This window comes from Rhamphochromis longiceps, linkage group LG18 (assembly GCF_057381845.1).
Source record: "Rhamphochromis longiceps isolate RC_006_pf linkage group LG18, R_longiceps_female_GT1.1, whole genome shotgun sequence".
NCBI classification, from domain to species: domain Eukaryota; kingdom Metazoa; phylum Chordata; class Actinopteri; order Cichliformes; family Cichlidae; genus Rhamphochromis; species Rhamphochromis longiceps.
In genome coordinates, this window is record NC_140574.1 from 4,005,617 (window position 1) to 4,024,988 (window position 19,372).

The following is a 19,372-nucleotide window of genomic DNA, read 5'->3' on the forward strand; positions in this document are numbered from 1 at the left end:
TTAAGGTGTCCTGCACATGTGATATATATTTTTCCCTATATGAAGTCATTCATTATTGAACAAAACTCAAAACAGAGCCTATTAATCTTTCAGTCATTTCTAAACACCCCCCCCCCCCCCCCCCCAAAAAAAAAAAAAAAATCCCACATGCATACTACCCTTTAGGGCTAAGCCCCGGGTGTTTCAAATGTCTGGCTCCGCCTCTGGGTATAAGCGTTCTTTTTCTGCAGGAGGGGATTTGAATAAAGGTTTGATCCAGTTGTTCAATTCAATTTTATTTATACAGCGACTCAAGGTGCTTTATATTGTGAGGTAGACCCTACAGTAATACATACAGAGAAAAACACAACAATCATATGAATAACATCATCTTTGAAGCAAAAAAAAAAAAAAAAAACTGCAGTTCTTCAATTGGCCACTTGAGGCTGCCCCCAAAAGGGAGTTCTTCTCCAAATGGAAGCAGTTTTCAGCTTTTCTGCGCTCCAGCGCCTTTTCTCACCTTCGGACTCTCCATGTTGACAGCAGGAGGAGTCAGAGAGACAGCGGGGCAGCAGTAGTGGGAGAAGGAGGGAGGTGCTGGAAGGGCTGGAGGTGGAGCTTGAGTATTATTGTCCGCCGGTCTGAGTGACTGGCTGGCCGAGAGAGAGTCTCCAAAGTTTGACCGGGGTGTCGTTTAGTCGCGTTTCCTCCACATTTTCACTGTTGATCAAACAAAGTGCGCACCGAACCACGTGGACCAAGAAGTGACAGCCGGACACGCGCGGAGGACACGCAGAGAGCTCCAACAGGAGAAGCCCCCAAAGATCTGCTTTAAAGGACTCTGTGCTGGATGAGTAACCCAGGAAACAAAAGAGTAAACTTACTACTGTAGCTCCACACTGACCCACGCTGTGAGCGTCCTCCAGCCCGCACACTTTCAGGAGAAAGATGATGCACTGAAGCTTTCGGATCCGCCGCCCCTCTTCTTTCTGGGTTTTTGTTTGTATCCCACTAACAACACATGAGTTGGATTGACCGGACGCGCGGGTGCCATACAGTAAATCCTCGGGGATTAAAATAAATCGTGCAATGGATAATTTCTTCACGGAGGTAAGAAGACGCTCAAGTCTGCAACTGCTTCGTTCATGCAGCGCGCAGCACATCTTCCATATGCTCGCAGTGTTACTTTTCCTCTCGTCCTGCAAACTTTTGGAGAATTGTAAAACAAGGAAACCTCTCCAAACATGTGCAGCTCATGCACAGCAGGCTCCAAATCTTGCTTTATTGAAAGGATGCAAATACTATGAGGCATAAACTTACTACTGAGTGCCAGGAGTAATGGTAAGATAGGATACTTTAAAATGGAAATTAAACGGTGAGCAACGTAAAATAAACCCAGTGGAGTTCCTGCTCATGTCATAAAGATGCCATAAAGCACTTTTTAGATTTTTTAAACGCGCTTTTCCCAAATCCCTATAAGAATATCAAACGTACATCATTAAAACATGGATCTCACAGGGACAGAGGGGGGTTTGGACTGGTCCCAGTGGACCTTTGGTATTTCCGCACCTCTTTTCTTCTTTCCTTCCGCAGAAACGGTCTTGTAAAGATATTGATAGAAGTCTAAACCTGCGGCCAAGGGGAGTTTTGTTCTGGCCAAGATGCAGAAATTCACACTTTCAGTGACTGTAGGATGTTCGGAAGCACGAGTCCTGTGCTCCTGCCTTAAAAGCTGATTGAACTTATTCAGTGTAAGCCAGGGGCGGAGCCTGGGGGTGGCTTACTGGGCTTAAGCCCGGGTTGTTTTGTCAGAAGCCCGGGGTATTTTGGAGTGTAATTTTTCATAGTTAGATGTCTGGCTGACAACTGTATAAAAGAAAAAGTACACACAATATTCGAAGCACATAGTGCACACTGTGGGAATTTACGACTGTGCGTGAATCCCCCCTGATATTGGTATGATCCGAGCTCAGGCACTAAGCGACTGAGCGAGGGGGCGGGGCAGCTGCTGCCTGTGAGTGCGCTGTTGGAGAAACGGAGCCAGCCATACTAAGGAGAGCTTAAGTTTGAGCAGGTACCAAAGCAAATCATTCGTACCGTACAAATAATGTAAATATGACGGTGCATCACGAAAGATTGATATCAAACTGATCACTTGACCAATATTACGTTACTTGCTCTTCAAGTGAATCAACAAATGGCGAAATGAAAAGCTGAACAAATGCTATTTTTTTAAGAATCTTAGCTTACGTGTGTTTATTTCATATTTTCAGTTCTTACCCTCCCCGACTAAATCGGTTTCAGTTATGTACTGAAATATAAGAATGGACATTAGAGGGTTCTTTCAAAGAAAAAACTCAGGTAAATGTTATTTTATATATTATGCTTTGTATGTTGTTCAGTATATTTCTATGCAAAACAAGAGGGATTTCAGTACACAGCAGGATATTCACATTTGTAACCAGATATTTACATACACTTTAGGGAGAAAACATAAAACATTTTTACTGTACAACATCAATTTAGAGTAAACTTTTGTTAGATAAATATTGAAATATCTTTTGAATTAGTTTAATGTCAGAATAAAGAGAGACAGAGCTTTCTGTTTTTTTATCACTTTGATCCAATTTAGGAGTACATGTACACTAAGTTTGTTAATTAATAAGAAACTCCAGACGATTCCATTCTGAGCTGAAGAAGCTTCTGATAGGTTAGTAGAGTCCATGTGAGTAAATTGGTGGCACAGCTGTGGATGCATATAAGGCAAAACACAGAGCCTGTTTCTGTGACATGGGAACATCAAGAGATGTCAACCAAAACACCAGGAAAAGAACTGTGGAGCTCCATAAGTGTGGCTCAAGTTTGAATACAATTTGGTGCCATTTGCAATTAAGAAATACAGATAGTTTCTCTCTTTACTCTTAAAGTTAACAAATATGTTTTTTATATTTATCAATCTAAAAAAATAAACATTTAGTTTGATTTGAGCTTACAATTAAAAAAGTGTTTGTGTTTTGATCTGAAGAGTACATAAATATGTGGTTTCAACTGTATATTTGATGATTGTCAGCACAAAGAGGGAGAGAGAGGAACAGAGAGGGAGATGGAGAATGAGGACAGAACAGAGATGAACAAGAGCAGGTGAGACATACATGTTAGTCAAATGGTTGTTTACCAAAAGTATCACCGTATCATAGGTACTCGTGTATCTCGTACCTAGTGTTTCTTTTTAGGTTTGTTATTTTTCAAATTCTATATTTATTAAGTTATGCAGGCTTGTTTGCACAACAAGGCTAAATAATTATATAAACTTTTCTCAATCTAAATAGTGGACTTTGGTAGAATTAAAAAAATGGTGTAGTGCAGGTCTATGATGATTTTTAGTGCTACTATCATCTAGTTCTGATTCTGGTTCTGTCTTTGTTAAGTCCTAAGTAGTCCTGATTTTGAACTCTTGTAGTCCTGTTTTAATTCTGGATCAGTTCTGGGTCTGGTTGAATTGGGGTTTAGTCTTCGTGTCTTGATACAGCCCTGACTTTGTTCTGCCTTGCTGCTTAATTAAAAAACTAGTTTAAGGTGTCCTGCACATGTTATATATATATTTTTCCCTATATGAAGTCATTCATTATTGAACAAAACTCAAAACAGAGCCTATTAATCTTTCAGTCATTTCTAAACACCCCCCCCCAAAAAAAAAAATCCCACATGCATACTACCCTTTAGGGCTAAGCCCCGGGTGTTTCAAATGTCTGGCTCCGCCTCTGGTGTAAGCTACCACTGAGGTTTCATTAATGGCAGCAGTCACTTTGCTTTGCTCTGTTATGGTGCAGCAGAGTTTGGACTCCTCAACTATTTCTGGTTTTTATTCGTCAAAAAACATTTTCAAACACACTTAAAAGTCTTCATCAAAACAACGACATTAAACACATATTTCAATAATTAAAATGTAAATTAAAAGAAAGCTTTCCAATACTAAACATCAGTGTTGCAGCTTGCCGATTGTTGGCCTACTTTCTGCCTCTTCTTGTCTTGTTCTTTGTGCAGACTGTTGGCTTCACTCCAGGTTAAGAATGGTCATGTTCTGTGTAAGCGGTGATCAGCTGGTGAGCCTTACTGTGCAGTAATGTAATTATTATATTAACAACAAATAAGTACATTTGTTTCATTTGCTTCAGAAGTACATGCGTAGAAATTTCCTGACATTTTTGGATCTAACTGTGACTTCTGTTACCTGGTCATTTGGGCTGCCCTCGTCACTGTTGGGTATGTCAGGTGGTTTTTCTCGATTACCTGAAGCACTCTGTAAGCATGCTGTACGTCCACCATCTAACAGCATGAGCTGTGACTCAGGGATAAAAGGTGTTCATTGCGATACGCTTGCAATATCAGCGCTCACACCTTTTCCTCTGATGACGTGGGCCAGGTAACAGCGGTAACACTTGAGTCATCCCTGACTCATACCTCAATGCTTTCTTTTTTTCCCCTTTGGAAGCCCTCAGGAAAACAACCTGTCATCACTGCGGTTGGTTTCACTAACAGACCTGCTCAGAAAAACAAACAAACAAACAAAAACCGTATGACACTGAAAGTGATTTAAAACTGGTTTCTCTTCAGGTAGCGGCGTTAAAGGCTGGCGAACAATTATAAAAAGCTTTGCTTCCTGGGTTGAAAAAAAAAAAAAAACGAATAAAAAAACACCTGCTTTCCCATTGGTGCTTGTAAAATTTGAAATTCCAGTCTCACTTTCGGCAGTATGAAGGGCCAAAGGTCATGGAACTCACTGAGCTCATAGGTGCATGTGTGAGGCTGAGTTAAACAAACACTGCGAGGCCGAGCCGGTCTCATGACGAGTATGGAGGGCTACATCCAGCAGTTCAGTTCTGTGGAAGTCTGAGGGGGAATAATTCTCATTGCCAGAAGCAGGCAGGCGTGCACAATAGTCTCAAATATCGGCCTGCCTGCCTGTATATCTGCCAGCTAATCACAGCTGAAACAAAGAGCCCAGTCTTCAAGGAAAAGGGCATTTGACAAGGAAGTAAACCGGCTTCAGTCATTTCATACGGAGGCCAACGGTTTGACAAGAGAGGAATGTGAACTGGGAAAGAACCTGAAGTGTTTCTTATTTATGCAGTGTGTACACGAGGGACCCGCAGTCTCCGGACAGACAAAGACATGCTGTTAATAAAGGGCATCGAACCTTCAGCCGGCTGTCTTTGAAAACCTCTTTAGGATGCCTGATTAACTCCATTAGTAAATTCACTGTGTTACAGAATCTTCTTGCTTTGTGGTAATGGTCACCTTTAGAATCACCAGTTAACCTAAACCCATTCATATGTTACTGAGTGAGGGAGCTGGAGAGAACTCGTGCAGACGAGGGAGAACCTGGTAACGCTGCTAACCACCATTTAGCTACATTTTGTGAATATTTCATCTTTAATTGTCAGATTTCTATTGGTTTTAGCCTTGCCATTTTATTTTTATTTACATTTATGCCGAAACAAGCCAGTGACCATTCACTTAGTTAGGATTCATCCTATTATTATTAACTTATTTGGCTTCCTGGGGAGAAGGGAGACTTTTATATGGAGTATTTGTGAGGTTCAAAGAGTTGAAGCAGCTGACAGGCTGAACTGGAGAATGACACATTTAAGAGACAGTGTTAAATGACTGAAAGAATGTGTTAGTTTCAGCACTTAATGGCTGTCATCTTTATGATGACTGTGGTTCAAAGTGTTTGAGGAGGAGTGCGAAGAAGAGAAATCTCACTGTCAACATCACATCTGTTAGGATCATTTTCTCCTAATTTGTGCGATTTATTTAATATTATCCATCGAGTTCTGAAAGATTTTCATATGTGGAAATGCTCGGAACGATTTCTCCAGCCTGACTTAAATTCAAAGTTATGCCTGCGAGCTACAGAAGAGCACATTGTCCTGAACATCAGAGACACGAATGCGTTGACAATGACACATCCTTCAGCAGGAGGTTTCTCATCTCTAATTACTGAGCTGCAGCCAAAACAGTCTGCAGCACTCAGTCCAGCCGCTATAAATAGAGCCTAACCACAAATCCAGACGGCACATTTTCATCACTTGGTCATTTTCTTGAAACAGGAATCGGTCTTGCAGTCCAGCAGCAATCAGAGTCGTTTTATATAGGTTTTTGTTTCACGGGGAGAAAAGCTGCTAAACATAGAAAACGGCTGCATAACGCGGTCACTTATGTTTTAGTGTTAAGGATGAACAAAGTTAATGTTACGAATGCTCTGTATTTGTCACAGAAAAACCCCTTTGAATCCAGCAGAGAGGTTGCATGCTTAGCTTTATCCATTTGTGTTATTTGGGTCGTCATTGGCAGGATGAGGCAGATTTCATTCAGACTTCACTGACCAACAGCCTCGAGAATCCTGTGTCAGTGTCAGTGATTGGCTAATGTTCGGCTCTGTTGTATCCAATAAACTGCAGAGGATCATTTTCTCTTCTGTGGTAGGAGGAACTGCAGTGTGTTTTGAGGCGGTGTGTGTTGACATAATGGAGTCACTAAGTTCAGTCGGTTAGAAGGTTTGTTTTTATTTGAACTGGTGGGCGTGGAGAGAGCTGGGCCTCACCTGTCCACCAATCAGACGGTGGCTGTGCCTCAGGTGTGTGTTTGCAGTGATCGCAGTGTAAATTTATTCAGCAATGGGGGAGTTAAAGAAAAAAAGAGAGAACAGATGTCAGTCAGGGTTCCTGAAGGCAGGGAGCAATGATAGTAGGATTGTACATTTTTGTGCTATAAAGTCCAAGACATACAGAGTTACTTTGTTTTTAATAACGATGGCTGGCTTATGTTTAAAGACCAATCAGAACAAATCATGAAATCATATTTTCTCACGTTGTTTAGGTATAATTATGCCTTCATGCCTTTTCTTGGCTGCTTTGGCTTTTTTCTGCTTTAAAGCAAACGTTTTCTCTCTTTACTGTAGGAGACAGGAAGCAGACAGCAGTTTGAGTTGTAACTTTATTATTTGTCCATGTGGTTTAAATTTTGAATACCAGTATATGTACTGGGCTTCAAGTTCAGGGTTTGCACCAGAAAGGCTGCCACTGAGTGGTGGGGATGGGCAGGTTGTAAGCAATTAGCATACCTCTGTCCACCCACCATAACACGTTTATCTCCCACTTGTAGCATAAAGAGACGGTAATATAGGTCTGTACCAGCTCCAAAGCGTGGTTAGCCTCGTTCACATGCAGTGATGAATGATTCACTGAGCTGGTGAATAAATTATTTAATCTAAATTTGTTGGTTAAAAATGAACATTAGGCTACTTGGATCCGTTAAGCTACAACCATTCAGTTAGCTAAGTTTAGAAAAATAAACTTCTTTCTTCTTTCCCTCTTCTCCACTGTTTTTCCCCCTCTTCCTTTCTCCCTTTTCTTTTCCTCATTCAAGTCTGTCCCGTATCTAGCAAGTGAAAATAAAAAAAATAAAATAAAATAAAATAAACAATAAAAGGTGAATCAAATAGACCACTACGGCAAGGCTGGGATGGTCAATTTGGTAAAGTAAATCCGTTGGGCATCTTTCTTCACCTTTAGACAATAATTCTGATGATGAACCAAACGGGACAGGCAAAAGGAAAATAAATAAATAAATAAATAAACTTCTTAAGATGCATGTCATAAAAAAAACTCCCCAGTGCTTCGACGTGGTGAGCTGCAGGTAGTTTGAGGAAGTGCTGGTTTAGAACAACTCATCTGTAACTCAGGGGCTTCTTCTCCTGATTAACACTGTTATATTTGACTACATGACTACACACCCTTTTGGAGTGTTGCACACAGCACAGATCCTCCGCTCAAACCCGTCTCTGTGTTCATACACTGATGTGAATATATAAACGTCCATGTTGGCAGAGCTCTGTTGCATTCAGTATTGTGTGAAAGTCACATGGACCAACATGCCTCCAAAACAAACCTGTGAGACTCGGGTCCCTGTACTCGTTAACCTGCTTCTCTAGATTCCAAACGAGCCCTGAAAAACTTGCAAAGCTTTTCATTCTTTGAGCCTCTTTTATTTCTCCTCCCAGCAGCCTCAGCTGCCTGCATTTCCCATTAAAACCATAAAAAGTAACAGCTCAATCATAGACATTAATAGGCTCACCACAACAAGCAGAGGCCCTGCCCATTTTATACTGCTCCATTTTAATGATCATTTCAAGCAGAAGGGTCAAACTGCTTCTTCTCCCTCCCTCCGTTTCTCCGGTGCTTATTAAAGCTGAAACTTGACACCTGTGGAGCAGGCAGAAGGAACTGCAATTTAAACAGCTTGCAGATTTGTCATTTTGTCCCCCCCCCCCCCCATGTTGTTCATGTCAGACAGCTGTTATACATACAGCTGAATTCCTGCTCGGTCTGCAGGAGTTTCTTCAGGTCATCTTAACAAGTGACCAGTCAGAGTTTGAAGAGTTCAAGATGCGCATAAGTGACTCATCCCCACAGTCACCCCCAGCAGTGTTCATCACCAGAAGTATGTGGACACCAATATAATGTCATTTAGCTTGCTCGCCCTGGAACGTAGATGAAAAGGCGAAAGATTTACTTACTTTGGGATAAATGATGTTTTTAATATCCCTTATTGATTATAATGGAGATGGTCATGTGTCAATATGGAGGGGGGGGAGCAAAGTGTTCAATATATGATATGTTGTGGCACTAACATGTCATATATGCAAACATCAAAGCCGAGATTTAACCAGATAAACATGAAACTTTACATATTTCTGGTGTAAATGTTTCTGTTTGGAGCTGAAGCCAAACTATCAGTGTCTCGCTACCTTGTCTGTAGCCTTCTAATTGTGTGTATGTGTGGAACAAAAAATATTCTTTTCCACAGTCACATATCGTTAGCTTCATAGCATAATTGCCTAAGTCATTTGACTAAGTCAATGACTTAGGCACTTATGCTATGAAGCTAACGATATACAATCTTTAAACAGGGCTGGTGTCCTATTTCCTACGTCTTTTTGAGGAAAAAAAGAAAAGAAAGGAGTCGAGCTCTGGCTCACAGTCCTTTTTACCCTCCTGCTAAAATAACAACTTCTCAAGCCGGCACACACTCTGGAGACGAGCCAGAGGCGCCTGCACCCGATCCTAAACTGGTTTCACTGCTCTCAACTGACTGCATGTAGGGCAGAGGGGCAGCAGCGACTGTGGGAAATCAAACAGTCTCAGGCTTGCAGTTTCAGACCCGGGCCCAGACAGGAAACCTGTTTATTTTTATTCCCTCCGCCGACTGCAGCAGTGAGTCCGTTCCAAAACGTTCATTTAAGCTGATCATTTTAATGAGCAGCTCAGCAGGCTGGTGGAGCAACAAAAAGCATATCAACGGGCGCTTTTTTTGATGGTGCTCATAACTTTCTTTAAAAGTTCCCATTTCTTTACATCGCCGCTCTGCAGGAACACAAGACAATCAGAGCTCTTAAAACCCTGTTTTTGGGGTTCTTTTTAGCTCAGCACCAGGGGAACCTTTTAGTGAGATACTAATAACCGAAACGTTTAAACATCATGGATATGAAAATGGAAAATGGATCAGCAATAAAGTTCAGGATTGATTAAGCCTTTATTTATAGTGGTTCCTACTGTACCTGAGCAGTGAAAGTGCTCTATGCAACTTGCTTAATTCACAAGCATTTTTTTTCTGTGCATAAGTGTTTCCTATCTGACATTCAGATACATTCACGCTCCGATGGATCCATCAGAAAACAACTTGGGGTTATTATCTTGTCCAAGATTATTTGGCATGCAGATTGGAGCAGCCAGGGACACTGAACCTTTCAGTTAGTGCGTGCCCTACTCTTCCTCCTGAATTACAGCCACCCCAAATGATGTAATAACAATCAAAGTTGGTGAAAATTGCCATAAAGTTGAATTCATAAAACTAAACTGATGCAAGCAGTTTTGTAATTGTTTTTCAGTTAATCATCTCTGGTCAGCTGCTTGTTTCGGTGTCTTCCGGCCTCAGTTGTGCATTTCTGTCACAGATGAGCCGCCTTCATGTTCAGTGTAAGATTTTGTCAGTATTCAGACCTTTCTGAGTTATCTTGGAAGCAATGCAGAGACATAAACACTCAACTTTTTTCACAAAAAAGTTGAAAGCACCAACGTAGCTGATCCAGACTCTTCCTGTGTGATCACATTGGTCATTCACGTGTGAGGGATTGGTTCGTTGAAGATGAGACATTTAGGACTTGAAAACGCTCTAAACGCTGCCCTGTTTCCTCATATTTGCTTCTTGTCTCAGTTTGTAGGTTAATCAATGATCTAGATGCCATTGTAGCAGCTGTGTACATGTATGTCTGTGTTATTGTTATCAAGAGAACCTCATGGTTGACATGACGTTAGTCTTTGTGTGGTTCAGACAAGGATGAGGTGCAGGCTGATCTCACACATATGTTTCGACTGCAAACGCATCAGATGTAGGATTAGGATTCAAGGATTAGCACTGAGGTTGTCTTTGTTTTGTATTTTTTTTTAAATTCATAAACTCTTTAATCTCCTTTAACCTATTTAAGAACATTGACAGCTGTTATTCTATCTAAGAGAATGCATGCAGAACTTGAATAATGAAATGAAACAAGTGGGCTTCTTATTATTTATGTATTGTTGCAGAGAAATGGAGTTTGGTTTAAGGGTGTGGCTGATAAAATGCATTGTGAAGCGGGGGTGGGGAACTCCAGGCCTCGAGGGCCGGTGTCCTGCAGGTTTTAGATATCACCCTTTGTCAACACACCTGAATCAAACGATTAGTTCATCACCAGGACTCTGGAGAACTTCAAGACATGTTGAGGAGGTAGTTTAGACGTTTAAATCAGCTGTGTTGGATCAACAGCACATCTAAAACCTGCAGGACACCGGGCCGTGAGGTCGGGAGTTTCCACACCCCTGCTTTAGTGGCTTCATAGTATAGTGGTTAACACATTTGTCTAACACGTGAAAGATCCCCGGGTTTAAGACTGGAAGGTTGCAAAATCTGCCAAAAGTCTGAGTTACAAAGTAGACAAAGGAAGCTTTTACCATGCTATCTTAGATCAACAGTATGATGTCATCATTTTTAAATGGCTCACAATTTAAACGACTAAACACATACTTGGACTTAGTCCACACTTACATGTCAAACCTGCTGGTAAACAATCACTTTTCCTTTTTCTGGAAATGATCACTAAAACAATTCAGAACCTTCTGTATTGTTCACCAATTCAAAAATAAATTGTCACCTAATTTTATTCACTAATAAAGTCAATGATTCAGATGTGCATGCTGCAGGTTTTCTTTGTCTCTTGTCAAAGATCTTTGTCAACAAAATGAGCCCACAAAATTAAAGAAGCAGAAGATTTTGGTCAAAATCCCAAGGTGCAGAGTGCAGTGTTAAAAGTGCCCAATATCCAGACACAAAATGAACAGAAAAATCATTCCTGTTCGGTTTCTTCACCTTCCTCACTCGTTGCTCGATCCTCCTCTTTTCTCTTCTGGCTTTCTGTTAAGTCTTGACTTCCTGACGGATATTTCTAAACATTCCTCTGGATCCTAACGCTTCCTAACCTCTCCCTCAGTCCAGCTTCCTCCACATGTGTGTTTTATGGAACATTGTGCACAGAGGTTTGCGCAGCTCAATTCATTGTGATTTTTATCTGTACATTAACACTGCTGGGGGAAAAAATCCTGGTGTTTTAATTGGTGACATAACTACAATTTAAACCTCCCAATAACATGAAACTTACATAATCACTTTCTGTCTAACAGTCAATAAAATGCGCTTAGGTGACGTTGAAGGATAAAGCTGAAGTTATCGTGTGCACTGTCAATATTTATTGAACTGATCGTCATGTTAGGTCATTTCAAATAAACTGTTTGCATCTGTTTTTCTTAAATCCTTAAATTTTAATTTAAATATTACCTAAAAATGTCTAAACTATATGGAAAATATGCCCACATGGAAAAGATATATATATAAAGTTTGTATCTGTCTTGTGTGAAACTTGTATGAAAAGCATACAAGAGTGAAAACAGATATAAGATCCCTTGAAAAATGATATAAATGAAACTTGTATGTTTTGGATACTTACTAAAAACAATATATGAAAGTAATGAGAAAGTGGCCACTTTTATGAGTAAATCATGTAAGCCTGATATGATTCACTATATGATGTAGGCCACATCTTATGCAAGTCTTTTATAAGTTTTTACTATTTCTTTTCCATATGGGTGTACTTAGCTGACATCACAGCCTTTGGTTTGTGGACTTGTGGCAGCACTTATGGGTGCAATAATAATAAGTGTTAAGTGAGCAACTTATAAAGTTTTTGCATTTCACTCATCAAAACTATTTTTTAAATGATGACAATTTTTTAAATTTTCAAAAAAGGACTAGCTGCACAAACACCATTCAGAGAGTTATTTCAGTTGCTGTTTTCCTGATCTCAGAGGTCGGAAGAAGAGTGACGTCGCTCCCAAGTTGATTATGTTTCAATATTAAAGCAGGAAAAACACGATTTATTTAGCTTCTTGGCACAATAGAGCGATGCACTCATCACCAGAACGGAGCAATATTTTGTTTTGCTTAAAAACATTGCTGCAGCATGGTCATGGATGGAGCCTGCTCAGTGTTCTGTGAATGGCTCATTTAATGAGTCACAAATACAAACTAGAAGTTCTAGTTTTACTCTTGTTTACTTTCAGTGCTGCCATCTTGGATTATTAACTCTGACTTGGTGGGGCTGCTCTGACTTCAGAAATTCCGACTTCCAAGTGACTTGAGTTAGTGCAGCTGAAGATTAGCACCGCATCACTTAGCATAGCTTAGCTAGTGGCTACATAAGACTGCTAATCCAAACTTTAAGCCTTAACGCAACATAAACATGTGAGTTATAACAAAACTACCACAGTACAGTTATTATGAAGGGGAAACTATTACAACTATTACTAAAAACCATTTTTGTATCAGACTCTAAAGATGTTATTAACATGTGAGGCACCTGGCTCTCTTTTGGAGCCAACCTCAAGTTTTTTTTCCAACTTATTTTTGTAATACAACCGAGCCATCGAGGTACCATCTGTAGGCAGATTTAGTTTCAACTTAAGGATTTTCTGTCACCTGACCTCTTTATGACCCCATCATTGTGTAATAAATCAGACTCCATTAAGTTAATGTTAAAAACCATCACTCCTCTGGTGTAACATGTCTACACACCTTTACGTTAACCTCATGTACAGACTTACTGTACAGTTCCTACACAGGAACCTGCACATCTCTGCATGAGAGGTCATTTCTTGGTTGAGTGGCTGTAGAAGCAATATTTAAGAAGAAAAAAAAAAAAGCAGTAAAATGGGTTTTAGTCTGAGATGGTCTGTTGACACTAATCCCTCAGTGTCCTGCTGAGTCGTGGTTTCCCGCTGGTGAAATGGTCAATTAAAACCAGGAATGGACGACTGTAGATCTGACCCCTTTTGACTTCTTTCAATGTTGCGGCATCACTGTGCTGCAGAAGGAGGCAGAGGAAAGCTGAGGGTATTTTAGATCTTTTCACTGCCTTTCAGATCTACACCGTCTGTTATTTATTTCATAAATCAGTATCCAAGTATAAAAGTCTGGGGGGGTTTTTCTGGAATTTTTTTTCATATAGAGTTTCTCATCTGGTTTTATTTAAATTACCAAATCAGTTGCAAATAAATCCTAAAAGTAAAATGCAAGTTAGAAATTCTGCAGTGGTAAAGATACTACAAGGATTATTTTGCCATTTATTTCTTAATTTTGAAATTAAATATCTTTAACATGCTTGATTCAGAATAACTTCAGAATAAATGCCAAGCAAAACATGATATTAGCAAATATGTCATGCAGTATAGGAGTCATGCTTTACAAAGATGAGTCAGAATTTGTGTTTTATGTACGTATGCCGGCTTTGTGTTTGTCTCACCTGTCACTGCGAGCCACTCAAATACACACCTGACAGGTTAAGTAGGCGAATAACGTTTTGATGTTGTTTGATTCGAACAGTGGTGTGGTTTAATTTAGGATTTGCACATACCTAAAGGCATGTAGCACTTTTATTATTGCACATAGCGCTACAGGGTTTACACATCACCACGCTCAGAAATGATTGTAATAATTTAATGGAAACATCTCCAGCAAGGATTAAAACCAATGGGCTCAAAGGAAGGCACGTCTGGAGACAGGGTTTGGTCATACATGTCAGCGTGTGGTTTGCCTTCAGCCCTTCAAAGGTCAGAAATTTGTGTTGGAGATTAGAGCAAGCTGCATGTTGAATGTGACAAGGTAATTTTAAATGCACTCCAGGTTTCTTGGATGGAAAAAAGTAAATAATTAAATGCAAATAAAGTAAAAAAGAACATCTTTGAGCAGATGACTCACAATGTTCACTTGTCTAGGATAACATTTCTGTTGTTTTCTTCCTCTTCTTTTTCTTTATTTCGACTTGTTGGACATTTGAATTTGATTTTCACTCACCCAGTCAAATATTCTGTTATTGTGCTTTTGTTAATTTTTTGCCTTTTTTTCAGAGGGGGCCTGATAAAATGTGGTTAAACTTTTTTTCTTATTTAAACTTCACATTTCAGACAGGATACAGAAACAGAAACATGGACAGATATGATCAGGGTTCAAACGAGGTCAGAGTATTCCCATAATGAGGAAACCTCCTCTGACTGTAGTTTTGTCAGGCAAAAGCCATCAATGGTCCAAACACATCACGACCCTTGCAAATATAAAAATGTAGACTGGCGCCGCAAGAGTGTAAGAGGGGCAAGATCAGTTCCTTAAAGAATCACTTTTAAAGGCTGATCTAAAGCCTGATGAGTTATCCCCATGTTGCTGTGACTGTAACTGTGACAGGAACAGCCTGAACTATTCATTAGGCTTAGTTTGGGTTTTGTGGCTCTCAGAGAACCACCTCCTTCGACATCTTGGAGCTGGATCTGACAGTTACTCTAAAATTACATCCCCTTCAGTTTGTGATTGGCCCATTATGTTGAGTCACGAGGGAATGCAGGTGTTGAACTCGGTTTATATTGCTTCTCACTATCACTGTGTCCTTGCATGTTTACAACCAGCCGAAACACAGTGATTACCTTCAGGAAACACTTTCAGTCCCAAGGAATATCATGTTTCTCCCTCTCTATGTGGAGGACCAGTGGCTGACACTTTCCTCTCTTTAGTAAATTAACTACATCACTAAAGACAACTCTAGTTCATCAGTTTGACAGCTCTCAATTGTGGAAGAAGATACAACTCAGATAAATTCACTTCACAAACTTGCTTTCTAATGACAGTTGACAACATTTTGTACAAAAAGATATCGGAGCTTTCCATTAACTCGAGTGCTTCGAAGGAAGCCTTTCAGCCTTTTGCAGATGCATTGAATCTTGCATAAGATTTAATCACCAGAACATTAAACTGGACTTGTAAAAAATGAAAAATCCCCTGATTTAAATTGTTTGAAAGATTTTGATTTTCTGAATGTTGTAATTGTTTCTTTTAAGTCGGATGTTGGTTATTGTCTTGGACATCTTTGATAAACACGGTTCTGTTTAAGATCAGATCTGAGAGAGAAGTAGGAGGAGGGTTATCTGATCCTGCACTGTGCTGAATGCAGCTTCCTGGCAACCCCATCCATGCAAACACACTCGCACACAACACCACACAAGTTAGAAGCTAGGCGCAACCCGAAAAGCCAAACATCCATTTCCACTAATTGGCTTGTTCTCATGCGATCCTGTTACCTTGTGAGAGTGCAGGTCCTGTATTTTTGGCCTGTATTTTTATATAGCGCTTTACTAGTCCCTAAGGACCCCAAAGCGCTTTACATATCCAGTCATCCACCCATTCACACACACATTCACACACTGGTGATGGCAAGCTACATTGTAGCCACAGCCACCCTGGGGCGCACTGACAGAGGCGAGGCTGCCGGACACTGGCGCCACCGGGCCCTCTGACCACCACCAGAGGTCCACTCCTCTGAGGCTACTCCGAGTTCTGGAACATCACGCTATTCTTATTTGCTCTGTTAGAGAAGACTAAGAAGTTCCATCGTTTTAAGGATCTCATTTGATGTGATTGATTTCTTTCTTTTTTTCCCTATGCTACAGGAGTCTAAAAGGCAATCAAAGTAGCTCTTTCCTTCAACCTCATATTTACTGCTGATTCTTCCAGGCCATTAAGGGGTATTTGCAGCTTGAGTGGTCAAGATAACTTTTCTATTAATATACTTATAGTATGCTCCGGGGCGGCTGTAGCTCAGGCGGTAGAGCAAGTCGTCTACTAACCGGAAGGTTGGTGATTTGAGCCCCGCCTGCACGCTAAATATCCTTGGGCAAGATACTAACCCCAAGTTGCTCTCTGATGCATCCGTCCAAGTATGACTGCGTGTGAATGTTAGATAGGAAGCGCTTAAGCACAGAAAAAGTGTTTGTATGAATGGGTGTTTTGGTGAATGAGGAATGTTGTATAAAGCGCTTTGAATCCTCAGATTTGAAAAGCAATATATAAGAATCAGTCCATTTACTACTTACCATGCTGTTTTGCTTTGTACGTAAGCAGCAATTAAGTATGCATACTCCCATTGATGGGATGAGAATACCCAGGAGGGAGAGGCCTGAGGACTCTCACAAAGGATATTTTTAAGATTCATATGTGAACAGAATGCGTGACACAATGATGTTGAAGTATTGTCTAAAAATAAAGATTTTAAGCTCCTACTTTACCTTGATTTCTACTACATGGCCTATCCTTGGGTGCCAAACATTGCTGTTCTGCTAGATGCTACTGGTGTTGCAGAAGTATCCACACTGTGTTTTCTTACCTCTGTAACTTGATGCACCAGCCGTGGCAATATTTGACCATATTAGTTACAAAAAGCTACAAAATCTGCATATAGAGTGATAGTAATTCACAAGTTGATCAGGCGGGATGGTGTAGTACATGTTTCATTTGTTGTTTTTGTTGTTTTTTCTGCTGATTTTTACATGGTTCTTATTTTAACATTACTCACTGGTTAGATTTAAACGAACTGGTTCTTATAAAGTGTTTTTCTACTGTACATGAGAGTCAAAGTTCTTCTAACATGTATAAAATTGGTGGAATCCAACAACCAACCTTTCAATTGGTACCCTCACACTTTAGTGGCCACAACAAATTGACTGGCTAACAAACGTCTATGCAAAGCCTCAAATTATTGAATTTATGTGAAAAGAACAACCTTGCATGCTAGTGGACACAGAAGCTACAACAGCACAAGACACCAAAATTACTTGGTTAAGTTTAGAAGAAGATTTGGGTTCTAATGGAGCCTTTTCAAACCCTGTACAATCGAATCGAATAAAAGCTACCCAATCCATTTAAAAGTGACAGCAAGTTACAAATGTCAGTATGTACTGAGTTTGGAGTAAAACCTGAGATTCTCCACCCAGTGCATCATGGGGATCTTGTCCACGGGTTTGACAGAACAGCACCACGTTACACCCTGGGAATGTGAATGTGTCATGTAGCTTTTGATTATCTTTATCAGTTTATGGCGTTCAGCTCTGAAGGGGAATTTACAAGAAAATGAAACTAATTCAACAGATCGGTTGAATTCAAGACTTGACGTGTCTGAAGTCTGAGTAGGACAACATTTATCTAATCTCAAATACCCACATGTCTCATTACTAATGCAGATAGTTATCTGTCATATTTCGATTTTTTCCCCCGATACCTTTGAGCAGTAAATGATGGTTCTTTGCATCTGTAACTAAGCACATGAATCACTGAACAGATTCGTCTCACTTCCTCTGAATAAAATCTTATTGAGCAACAGCAGCTAAAAGAGATGTTCATCTGCCCGCCACGCTCTAGTCCCTATCAGTCTGTCTTGTGTTTAATGTTTCATTTTGACAGCCAGGACTGATGTCAGGAAAAAGGAAGTTGGAAGGTTCAAGATGCTGATGTGGAACATAAAATCTCCAGAATAATGTTTCCAGAGCAGTCGACATCTTCCAGCCCCTGAACATGTACAGTGGTGTAATCGCACAATTGGCCTGCAAATTGTGGCAAGTACAGAGACATTTTTTGATGAACTGCTTTTGGGCAAGAGCCTAGATGAGCCGAGATGGTTTGAATCTGGGATTAGAATGTGCAAAAGCACCCTTTGTTAATGTTGGGGGAAAACCAGTTGGCAGTCTCTTGCCACGTAATTTTTTTTCGTTTTGTTTTCTTTTGCATGATTTCTTATTTTGCTAAATTTGCATCCACCTAATTGAGAACAAATAAATAAATAAATATTCAGTAAATTGAAATCCTCAATATAGTAGCACCTGACTCTACCTTCTAGTGGCCACAAGGATAGAGCGGGTGGTTGGTACGACCCTTGACTTCTATAGTCCTTAGTCAGTATTTTTGAACCCCAAATTGTCCCTGATGTATCTCTGAATGTGTTAGGTTAAAAAAAACCTTTATAAAATACCTTATAGAATAAGTTGTTATATGAAAGTATGTGTGAACAGGGATATGTGGCTTGTAGTGAAGAACCACGTTGAGTTCTCAGTAAGAAAAGTGCTAAATAAATAAATAAGCCAGTCTATTGACAATTTACTTGCTAGAATATGGTCGTGACGATGAGCCAAAATAGCTGAGATGTCCTTGAGAATCTCTTAATCACTGATATCTTTCTTCTGGTTTTTGACAACCATGGTCAGAAACAATTGAGTGCACAGTGAGATGAGATTGCGTCTCCTCTTAAAGTACTCAAGTTGGTGTTTACTGAGGTTAGTGATGGAAGAAGTTGTTCAAAGAACTGGTTTGCAGCAGTGCTGCTTGATAGTCCTCAATTAGCATTTTTTTAATTTTTTTTTTGGTCTGGTTTGGCGTGAAAAGTGCTGATGGGAGAATGAACTGTTTGTTTTTGCTGGTTTAAACTCTGGATGCCTTCAGCTCCAGACCTGGTTTCAAATTATTCCTGAATGAAACAAACGCTGTCATTTGGCTTTAAGCTCATTCTCTTTTGCCTTGAGACATTGAAGCCCTTCTCTGTCCTTTTTCTTCTCTCTCATCTTTGAGTGTTACAAAGTAGACTTAAAATTTTTTAATCAGTTTACAGTTTCTACAGCGATTCAGGCCTGGCAAACAGTTTTTATTCACGCTTTAATGGTTAGCTCTTATTTGTTTGATAATGAATGAAAAGCTCCCTTCTTTTTTTTGTCTTTGGCAATAGACTGCACCCATTTTCAGTGTGCACTTGAGCCGTAAGTAGCAGAGAGTCGGTGTTTGTCTACCTTTGTTCGCAGATCTCTTGAGTTATATGCAGCCTGAAAAATATCCCCATTACACTATGTGAAACATGATGATTTAAACACACTCTCGGGTC

The 19,372-nt window shown here is 40.0% G+C and overlaps 1 protein-coding gene across 1 annotated transcript in view; it reads left to right on the forward strand.

The window, feature by feature from the left end:
* The first annotated feature begins 609 nt into the window (after positions 1-609).
* The window catches only part of myo10 (myosin X), a 128,765-nt gene continuing 110,002 nt past the window's right edge, over positions 610-19,372 (forward strand). The window contains exon 1 of the mRNA XM_085388128.1: positions 610-1,089. Coding sequence (XP_085244254.1) covers positions 1,069-1,089 — 21 coding nt within the window. The 5' untranslated portion in view covers positions 610-1,068. The remainder of the gene's footprint in view (positions 1,090-19,372) is intronic.